Here is a 10,396-nt window from a genome sequence, read left to right as displayed (position 1 = left end):
GGTATAAAATCTTTTGGATCATTTAAGCAACCCTAGGAAATGAGAGCTTTTTTCTTCCTGAGGTGGCTGATCTTTGAAACCGCTTGTGTGAGAACGGCTGGAAGCTGGGAACAATAAGCTGATTAAGTGCAGCAGGTAGCAGGATAAATGAGGTTCATAAGGACCTCCATTTGCAATACTCCTTATCTTCCCACATATGCAGGAATACATAACCCGATTCTCCGCATATTTTAATCGGTATAAATCAGCGCCAGTTTTTGAAATCGACCTTAATTACACCAGGAAAATAAAATAAAAGCCTGGGGAGAAAAACAAAGCTATCACCCCCCTGGCTCTTAGGCACAGCAGCCCTCACCGAGAGGCCCACACGGCGCACGGCGAGCACTCCGGCGTCCTGGCCGAGCTCGGCTTGGCAGACAAAGCCCTGTGCCCCTCTGCGCAAAAAGAGCGCAGCGCGGCGCCGGGCGGGCGCACACAAAGCGGGGCAGGCGGCGGAGCGCCGCAGCATGCGGGGCCGCGCAGGGCTTCCTCTGCGGGTGGGCTGCTGCCGCCGCGATTTTTTTTTTTTTCGCTGCGTGTGTTATTTTTTTTTCCTCTCTTCACCAACTTCCTTCCTGCTCCAACTGCCAAAGCTCGAGGCTGAGCGCTGACAGCAGAGGAGGACCCCGGCCGCAGGCGCCGCTCCGCCGGTGAGTGCGGGGGGCGGGCGGGGGGCGCCGGGCAGGGACCGCGGAGCGGACACAGCCCCCGCCCCGCCTCGCTCCCCGCTGCTCTGCGCCGCGCAACTTCGCGCCTTTGCGCCCGGGGTGCCCGGTCTTGCCCGGGGAGACGGGCAGAGCCCTGCCTGCACCCGAGGGGGAGCTCAGGGTCCGCGCTGCGGCGGGGCGAAGGCGCAGAGGACGGGAAGAGGGGCCCGCGGTCCCCGGCTGGCGGCGGCTGTATCCCTGCGGCGCGGTGCCCGGCGCTCCCCGGGAAACAGGCTGCCCTTCTGTCCCCGTACCCCGGGGCTTGGGATGGGGAGGCCAGGGCTGGGGGCGCTGCTGAGTCCGGTGTGTTTCTCCCCCGTCGCGGAAAATTACTTCCTCCCTGCTAAACCCGCTTCCTGGAGATAAGCTCTCGGGCAGGGGTTGGTTTGGAGAAGTGATGAGCAGATGGAGGGCAAGTAAAATGCTCCCCTCTGACACCCCGTTTTGTGCCCCGTGGAGGCCTGGGGGGACCGAGGAGGTGCCTACCCTCCACCTTGTAACTGCCTCCTCCTGCTGCAGGTGCGAGGCCAGCTGTCTATCCACGGCACAGGTGGAGCCCAGCTGCGAGACACTCGCACCTCTCGCCAGAGTGTGACTCCTTCTTTGCCTCTGCAGCCATCTCTCTCTAACAGGGATCCCTCACCCTGCCCTTGCCCTCTTCCTGCTGTTTCATGGTTGCTGCCAGGCCTCAGGGGTGCGGGTGTTGCAGGACTGTTTGCTGAGGCTGCAGAAACACAAGAAAAATGTGGCAGGGAAAGACAACAACCACACAGATGTCTCCTTGCGTGTAACAATATTGGGTTAGTTTTAGTGAGGCTCTTAGTCTGGATATGGGGCTGCCTATTAACCCTTGGCCCGGCAGTGGCACAGAAGCTCGGGAACCCCAAAAGCAGCATGGTGTTTCTGGGGAAGCAGTCGTACCTGAGCTCAGGAATGTGTCTGAGCTTGCAGAGGGGACCAGCTCTGGAGCTGGGGCAAGTAGGCACAGGAGCTGCTGAGATGCGAGCTTTCTCTGGGTCACCGCCTGCCTTGGAGTTTGACGGGAAGGCAGGGTCAGGTCCATGGCTAGGGGAAAAATGCCAGAACTTGGTCTGATCAGTGCCATCCTGAAACGCCTGTGAGCCAGAGATTGTTCATCCCAGACAGCCTGGCTGGTCCTGTTCCCTGCAGGATCTTGTTGCTGGCATGGCAGGTTGTCTGTCCACCTTTCCGGGATGTTTTCAGAACCTGAAAGCATTCCTTCTCAAGGGAGCCACCCCCACAGGCTGGCAGGGACAGTCTCTGCAGCATGTGTGATGCAGAGGGAAGGTCTGAGGCATGAGGAGCAACCAGCTGATCCAGTCCTGACTGCCTTTTCTCTGCGTGTGGGCAGAGATGCCTCTTTCCCTCTCCTGTGTCTGACCCTCTCCTGTGATAAACTACAAGAGGCGGATGTGGGAGGATGGGGGCAGGCAGGCACCTCTGCTCTGTGCTTGTATTGGTGTGGGATGCAGAATGGTCAGTGAGAGAGCTCAGGTCAGTGCTCAGATCTGCAGCTGGAGCCCAAGTGGAAGGCAAGGCTTGGCGGTGGCTGTCATGGCTAATCACAGCCTCCTTGCTGAATATGGAGTGGCACTGAGGGGATTGTGAGGCCTTCTAAGGTGACTATGCTGGGGCCACAGAGTGGTGCAATTGCTGCTTTCAGGAGGGAGCTTTTGCTTTTCTTTCTCGTGAGCACAAACTCAAGGGCCTTTCCTGTGGTATTTGGGTACTTCACACAGATGTGGGCATGAACTGAGCCAGGGTTATTCAGCTGCTGTTTTTTTCCTGTTTGTTTGGGTTGAGATTCCCTTTTATTTCCCATCTGCCCATTCTGTACTAGTTCCTCACTCACCACTAAATTGCTAAGTCATCTTTCAATGGCCATTTCCCATTAGAATACTTGACTGAATCTTCTTCTTTGTGTGCTGCTCAGTCCTTCTCTGTCCCTTTGCAACATGTCAATGTACCCCTCCTTGATTATTTTTCTTCCCTATACTGGAATTGCTTTGAGAGGTCTGCATATTGCTCAGAGTTGCCTGACACCACTTGCTGATTCACCTTGAACAATTGTGGGGTTGGTTTTGTTTTTTTTTTTTTTTTTTTTTTTTGGTTTGGTTTGGTCTTTTTTTGGTGTGTTTCTTTTCTATTTTAATGAATGAAAAAACTATCCCATTGGCTCCCACTTTAACTTTTGGGAGCAGGGGCAAATGTAAAGGCCACAACTGCAGAAAAAGACAAATGATTTGTTTGGAAAATTGCAAATAAGCAAGCAGAAGGGGACTTTTTAGTAGGGACAATCTCAAAGAAACAAGTGGAAATGAACTGAATGATGTGTAGCTTGACCAAATCCTCTTTTTGCCAAAGAACAAGGAATGGTTTGGCCATTTGTGACAACTGCCACTGTACCAGGGCACTGCTCTGTTTTTCAGCCTTTCTTTGAAGAGTGGGTAGGTGGCTAGGACCATGTGGCTGGCTCCTTGAGGTGGGCAGCTGACTAAGGGGCACCTGGCACAGCATTGCTTATCTCTTCTGCCTGTCTCCTGTTCCTGCATCCCATGCTGTGGCTGCCCATTGGTCGGTATTTCCCCCCTCTGGCTCCCATTTGGGATGCCCCCCAAGCAGTTTTGCTGCCCTTCTGCCATTCGGTGGTGTGTGACCCAGCCCTGCTGACTGTGGCTCCAGCTGTCCTGCCTCTTCACTCCGGGAAGCACACTGGAGCAGCGTGGTTATGCGTGGCTGTTCTGGGGTCACCATCATGCTTCCCTCCTCAGTGGGAAGGAGTCCCAATGGGAGCCTGAAGCAAGCTGGTATTGGGAGCACATGGAATGCCAGCAGATAGACTATCCTGCGCCTTCCTTGAGAGCTTCAGCTGACTTACTAATCTAAGGAAGTGGCTCTCAGGTATTTGATCTTTCTGTGAAATGTGGGTTTTAACCCATTATGAGAGGGTGAACAAAACATCTGTCCTTGTCTTTATTCGTGTTTCTCTGTGCACCAGCATGTGGCGATGGCTCTTTGTGTGAGATAGCCAGTGAGCACTGAAGCCTTGTACGATGGTTTGTAATTGCAGGGTTGCTGGCCACAACTGTGCTGCAGAGTGGCTGTAAATCACTCTGGTTTCAGCCTCTGCTCCTGCACCTCCTTCCTGGGAGGGAAGAATGGTGTAGGTCTGCGTGTGCGCGTGGTGTCTGCAGGGAGAGAGGAGCGGGGGTAGAGGGGGGTTGTGTTTGAGCCAGAATATCAGCACAGCAGCGTCTGGATTGCAGCCGATCGCCGTCGCCATTTGCAGCAGGAATCCTGCTGCCTTCAGTACTGGGTGGGTTCCTGCCTGTCAGGGAGACTGAGCCACGCTGTGCCCAGAGTGAGTGTCCCTGGGGACACTACTCCCACCCACAGCAATCTCATTGATTGCCCCCTCCTCTGTCACCCAGACCAAGTGACCATGACTGAGAAGACACAAGAACCTCATGTGGAGGATGACGATGATGAGCTGGATGGGAAACTCAATTACAAACCTCCTCCCCAGAAAACACTGCAGGAGCTGCAAGAGTTGGACAAGGATGATGAAAGCCTTGCTAAATACAAGAAGTCCCTGCTGGGAGATGGACCTGTGGTAGTAGGTAGGCTGGGGCACACTGACAGGGAGGGACTGGGGAGATGTACTGCAACAGTGTGCTATGGGGATGAGACAAGGTTGCTTCAAAGAAGAGGGATCTTGTTTGACCGGGGACATGCACTGCTTGTGCTGGAGGACTGTGGACTGAGCAGGTGGAAAGTTGCACATAAAGGAAACATGGAACATGCTCTGAGTGTTAGGAATTAGGAAGATTATTGGGGAGGGCTGGCATCAGAAAAGGACTCATGGTGGGTGATGTACGGGTCTTGGAGGAGTTTTGAGGGGTTAGGAACATGAAGGGGTCAGCGTATGCTGAAAGGTGGTCTTTTTTACTCAGAATAATCTTAAGAAGGAGGTTTTCTGTGGTGGAAAGACCACCTCTAGGTATTGTGATGGAGGTCAGAGGGATCCATGTGGAAGGACTGGGTAGAAATGGGGTCCTATTGTGCTAAGGAAGCCTGGCATTACTGGGTGTTTCATGAAATGCAGTTTCTTTGTGGCAAGGCATCTCTGTTTCTTCAATGTCATTCCCTGCTGGTTGCATTTAATTTTACAAGCTGACAGCTTCCCCGTGACTTTTCCTACCTGCAGACCCAACAGCTCCCAATGTGGTGGTCACCCGACTCACTCTGGTGTGTGACTCTGCTCCAGGACCGATCACTATGGACCTTACAGGTAGGCACAGGCTCTGCCCTTGGTCACAAAGGGGAACAAGGCTGTCATGCTCCAAGTTAAGAGAGAGTTTGTCCTTGGGATGCTACAGTGGGTTTTAGAGGAACTCTGAAGTCATCTTAGCCCTGTTTCGTATTTTAAGGTATACACATATGAATAAAAAAGAAGGAGATGTAACAGAGGAAAACACTGAGGGTCTTTTTCTTCATCTAGACTGCTATAGGAGCTATCTCTACTTGCTTTCTTTCAATGAGACATCATGAGCACAAGGGATGTGCATGCATTTGGCTGACAGGCTGTACTGAAACTTCAGAATCAAGCAATACTGCAGTTCCGGCCCCTGGGGACACGGGGAGACAACCTTATATGGGCTTTTCTGTGGAGAGAGGAAGCTGGGCCTGGAGAGGCAGAGAGGCTTCCTGTTTGCCCAAAACCATGCAGAGCCCTGTGGGGCCCAGGCAGCCTTCCAAGCTGGGCAGGAGCTGTGAAAAATGCTTCTCTCATGGCATGGATGGGGCATACTCACACTCCTGCATATGCTCAGAAACAAGTCTGTGCATAAACATCTTTATGTATATGTGCTCAGACCTGTGTTTGTTTAGGCATTACTGTTGGAGTCCAGGATATCCCTCTGGCCACCCTGGAGGGTTTGAAGACTGTACAGCAGGGTTTGGAGACCAGACAGGGGGGTCTGGGATCTGTACAGGGGGGTCAGTTAGACCCACACAGATCCCAGGAGGACACTGACTCTGATTCCTGTCCATGGGAGTGAACACTCACATGCAGGAAGAATCACAAACCCTAAGAATTTAAAATAAGTAGTAGCTGGTTTATTATAGAATATAAATATAGAAATTAGGATTCTTAGTATATGGGGCTGAGGAGACAAGATGGAGGAATTGGGGAGCGGCCCCTGTCCTCCTTGTTCTTGCTCTCGTCCCCCATCTTGTGCTGAGTTGGGTTTTAGAGATTGGCTTAGAGTAGAACTGACATGTTAGCATAGGTAGTAGGTAAAATTTTGTAAATAAAAAATACGTCTCGGACAGTGGTTGGGTCAAGGGTACCGTACTTAAGGTGCGGGGCTCTCTGATCCGCCCAAGTCCAGCCACGTGTCTTGCTTTGCTGGGGACGCCTTGCAAAGCTGGACAAGAACTGATAGATAATTAGGAATAAACAGCTTGATAACACGAACTGCTGGACTCAACTTGTCGTCTCTGGCTTCGGTGTGAAACACCCAGGGCGAAGAGAAGACTGAAAACCTTATTACCTCTGGGAACAGCAATCCAGAGGAAACTCTCAGGGAACAGCAACCTTGGGGGAACCCTTAGTACCTTGGGGAACAGCAACCCCAAGGAGAATCTCAGGGAATCAATAACCCTGAGAATTATCTTCTGTGGGCACAGATACAGACAAACACCCAGGAATTTCTGTGTATTTTGGTTGCACAACACATTCTTATACAGACGTCTGTGTACTCGTTTTACAGGTGTCATCCTTTGAAGGGATGCTCACCTCTGACAGCAGCCCCATTCCCATCTTCCCTTCTGTACCTGATCTCTCCTCGCTGTGACATCTCTAGCTGATAGCTTGATCTTCTCCTTGCAGGTGACCTTGAAGCACTCAAGAAAGAGACCTTCATATTAAAGGAAGGGGTGGAATACAGAGTTAAGATCCACTTCAAAGTGAGTTGTTTTCCTTCCAGTTGCTTCTTATCAGTTGCTAAGCCCAGTCAGTGGCAGTCTATCATTTAACTAGAGCCAGGCAGCATGCCAAAAGCTGAACATTTGCAAAGTTCCCCTAGCTTCAGGTGTTGTTCTACCCAACAAGGGACAAGAGATTTCCAGGAAATAGTTTCTGCTTGCTCACCACTTGGAGGAATTTGGTTTCTGTTTGCTCATACTGATAAACAACAAGTGGTTTAAAAGCCAGATGGGTAGTTTTGGGTGGGTTTGGTTTTGCTTTTTAGCCACTGGAAAATCTTTACTTCACACTAAGTGGAAATGAACAGGGAGGAGAAAAGAAGAGAAGAGAGAATAGTTATTCATGAAGTACTGATTCAGTCAGTATTACTGGCCTTCATGTACTCTTTAAAAAGATGTAATAATGTAGCTATTGGCTGAAGATACCTGAATTCTTCAGGTCATGATATACCCAAATGGGCTCATTTCTCCCTCAGTCCCATTAATCAGTATGTCAGCCATTTCTTCTGTTTACAGCTGAAAATGAAGCTTGGCCACGCTGCAGTGTGGCATCCAGCACTGATCTGATATCTCTGCAAGTGCTTGCTTCAAAGCCGGGCTTGGAAGAGAAGGCAAAAGGGGAAGAAAGATAATTCTTCTGAGACAGATGAGGGAAGGTGTTAATATTGTGGATTCTGTAGGGCAGATTTCCCTTTTTCCCTGATGCTTGCTGTCTTGAAGATGAATGTCCCCTGATGCTCTCCCCCAAGACACCTCCAGCTCTCTTTTGGGCTGTGAAATATTTTCATCTGTATCTGTGCCTTGTTGACTGGAGATACCTGAAGTCAGACAGGTTATTCTAACTCCCTCCATCAGTTCCATGGCTGCTAAGGGCTCGTACTGTGTGAATTCAACTCTGGGATGTAAAAGGATCTGTCCATCTTGTTTTCAGATTGAGTAGTGTACACTGGGAAGGCAGTGTATGCTGGAGGAGACCAGTGGATACATCCAAGCTTCCACGGGGAATTTGAGAAAAGATTATGAAGATTGTCTCTCTTTTGAGAAGAAACTTGCCAGCTCCCCATGGAGCTTAGAGAGCACCTGGAAGCTATCCACTCACTGGGGCTGAAGGGATGACTCTAGTTACCCTTGTATGGTTTCCGATATGAAAATTATTAAACAGGAATTTCCTGCTTGACTTTTCTTTGTCCTCATCAGCATGTCTTGAGAACCTTACTGATATGCTTCAGTCAGCTTCAAAGTTGGGCAAGGGATGGGGAAGTGCAGGATATGCACAGAGGATGCTGAAGGTCTCCAGGTACCTGTGGAGAAGTTGTTTTAGGGACCTGTACAACATGCCCTGTGCTGAGGCTTCCTTGTGTATGGGTATGTCCCTAAGGAGGGGGAAAGTCATCAGGTACAGAATCAAAACTCTTCCCTTGCAAGTCACTTCTGTTACTTCCTGCAGGTAAACAGGGACATTGTGTCAGGACTGAAATATGTGCAGCACACCTACCGGACAGGCGTGAAGGGTAAGTAAGAGCCCTGCATGCCCTGCACAACACTGCTCCTACCTGTGTGTTCCCTCTTCTCGAAGAAGTGTACTGGGACAGAGGCTCCCTTGGTCCCAAGTCCCCCCCATGCCAACACTCAGGAGGTGACTTCTCAGCAGAGTGCATAAGCCTGCTTCACCCAGAACAGCGGTTTCTTGTTTTGTGTGAACTCTGTATGAGCCAGCTCTGGTACCTCTATGCTACACCACTGTCTGCAGCAGCAAAGTCCACAGAGACTCTGCTTAGACAGTGCTTGCCACAGACTGACTCCATACAGAGCTCTTCTCCTCCCCTCCACCCCCTGTGCAGTGGCTCAGTGTGTGTGGAGCTTCCCACCCTCTGGAAGCTTTTCGGAAGTACTTGGTAAAATTCAGACCTGCTCTATGAAACTTCCCATTGTATGCAGGGCTCTGTATTTGCCCGTGGGTTCTCCTCAGTGCTGCTCTGCTTGGACAAGGCAGAGAAAAGCCTTACTTTGCACAAGCACACACCCCACATGCATTTTTGTGAAACCACCTCTAATCCTTCAGCATCCTGTTCAGCACACATAACTGGTGTCTTCTCACCGGTAAAGAGAAGTAGTGGGAAATCAAAGTAGACCTTGAGCCATATGCTGCATGTACTCACACCCTTCTAGCAGCCAGAATGTTCAGTTTCCTCCCAACTTTATCTCAAACCGGGACAAGCACATGCATGTGAGAGTGTACAAACTGAGTTGCCTGTTCACCTGCCCATTCATCCATGTTATCCTTCCAGCTGTTCTTACGCTTCACTAACCCACTTTTCCCACTGATTCTGCTCTCCTTTGCTGACATGGACTGTTCCTTTCTCCCCCATCCCCTTTCTGCTCTTTTGCTCATGGCTTCCTCTCTCCCTTAGCATTCCCCATCTGAGGGGCTTATTCCCTGTGGATTGTTTTCTCCTAGTGGACAAAGCCACGTTCATGGTTGGCAGCTATGGGCCACGGCCAGAGGAGTATGAGTTCCTGACACCTATTGAAGAGGCTCCTAAGGGTATGCTGGCTCGAGGCACCTATCACAACAAATCCTTCTTCACGGATGATGACAAGCATGACCATCTCACCTGGGAATGGAACCTGGCCATCAAGAAGGAATGGACAGAATGAGTTCACCCAGTTTGCCTTTCCCCCTCCGATCCCCTTGCCTCCTGCACCAGTCTCCAGGTGGGCCATGCCCATCGCTGCTCCTTCCTGCCAGTGTGGCTGGCCACAGCCCTGGCAGTCCTTCCCAGGGGTGCTGGGGCTCTGTGCCAGCCTTGGTCGATGCACGGCCCTGCAGGAGGTCTTTGCTGCTTCTTCTGATACACTGAAAACAACCCAACCGTTTTTGCCACCACCCCATCATGCCACCATGATAGGTTAAATTGGGAAGCACCTCCCTCCCTCTCCCCCAGTACATCTGTTGTCCCCATCTCTCCCATACCAATTCCAGTCCTGGAAGTGCCTTTTCGAGGAAACAAGATCACCTGGCAGGGGCGGACTGGTCCCTGGAAAATCCCTGTCTTGAGTTACATTTGCTGTGTGCTCTGACTCATTGTAAAGGGTTACTTACCTCCCATGATGGTCTCCTGGTCTGTATCTGGTGCCCTACCCTGTTAAAATCTATCCTTGTGCAGGCAAAGCCAGTCAGGGGGAATGCAGCTAGATGCCGTAACAAGACTTCAGTGTCTGAGAATAAAACCAGTTTCTTTCTTCTTTTCTGTATGTGTCACATTCTTTTCTAGAGCATGTTTCTCAGTGATGTGTATGTGAAGAATGCATTGTGGGAAGACTTAAGAGCATATTTCAGCAGGGAAATAGCCCTCCTCCTTCCAAACATCAGCCTTACTCTAGACGCAGTTATTTCAGAACTATTTCCTCTGGGGATTTCATGAATCCTTTGAAGCCCAAAGTCTGGGCTGTGATGGGGGTAAACTCCAGGGGTAGACAGCCCCATCTCTCATACCAGATGGCAACTGAATGAGCCAGGGAGCTATAACATACCCTTCTCGTGTATGTACACTTGCTGTAGCAGCTGCTCCCCAGAGCTAATGCAAGAGTTGCATGCCCCTGTGGCTAGCCTGCTGGCCAAGCACAAGGGAACGTCAACC

At 50.8% G+C, this 10,396-nt stretch overlaps 1 protein-coding gene across 2 annotated transcripts; it reads left to right on the top strand.

Annotated features, from left to right (window-relative positions):
- Nucleotides 1-418: 418 nt before the first annotated feature.
- Nucleotides 419-10,001, top strand: ARHGDIB (Rho GDP dissociation inhibitor beta). 2 transcript variants are annotated; one of them, XM_063396193.1, is made up of 6 exons: nt 419-689; nt 4,199-4,387; nt 4,975-5,058; nt 6,661-6,737; nt 8,203-8,266; nt 9,214-10,001. In XM_063396193.1, exons 2-6 carry the CDS (start codon nt 4,210-4,212, stop codon nt 9,411-9,413), a joined length of 603 nt encoding a protein of 200 aa, XP_063252263.1. In that variant the 5' UTR covers nt 419-689; nt 4,199-4,209; the 3' UTR covers nt 9,414-10,001. The 2 variants fall into 2 exon arrangements, with proteins under 2 accessions (XP_063252263.1, XP_063252264.1); XM_063396194.1 differs by lacking the exon at nt 419-689 and adding an exon at nt 3,930-4,083.
- The last annotated feature ends 395 nt before the right edge of the window (nt 10,002-10,396 follow it).

Source organism: Prinia subflava, chromosome 4 (genome assembly GCF_021018805.1).
Source record: "Prinia subflava isolate CZ2003 ecotype Zambia chromosome 4, Cam_Psub_1.2, whole genome shotgun sequence".
NCBI classification, from domain to species: Eukaryota; Metazoa; Chordata; class Aves; order Passeriformes; family Cisticolidae; genus Prinia; species Prinia subflava.
Note: the sequence above shows the minus strand (reverse complement) of the source record. Positions and strands in the feature narration are given on the sequence as shown.

Bases quoted from the DNA above. Each gene is read 5' to 3' on its own strand.
- ARHGDIB (XM_063396193.1), top strand. From the start codon at position 4,210: ATGACTGAGAAGACACAAGAACCTCATGTGGAGGATGACGATGATGAG. The intron at 4,388-4,974 runs GTAGGCTGGGGC...TCCTACCTGCAG, and splicing joins AGATGGACCTGTGGTAGTAG to ACCCAACAGCTCCCAATGTG. The intron at 6,738-8,202 runs GTGAGTTGTTTT...TACTTCCTGCAG, and splicing joins GAGTTAAGATCCACTTCAAA to GTAAACAGGGACATTGTGTC.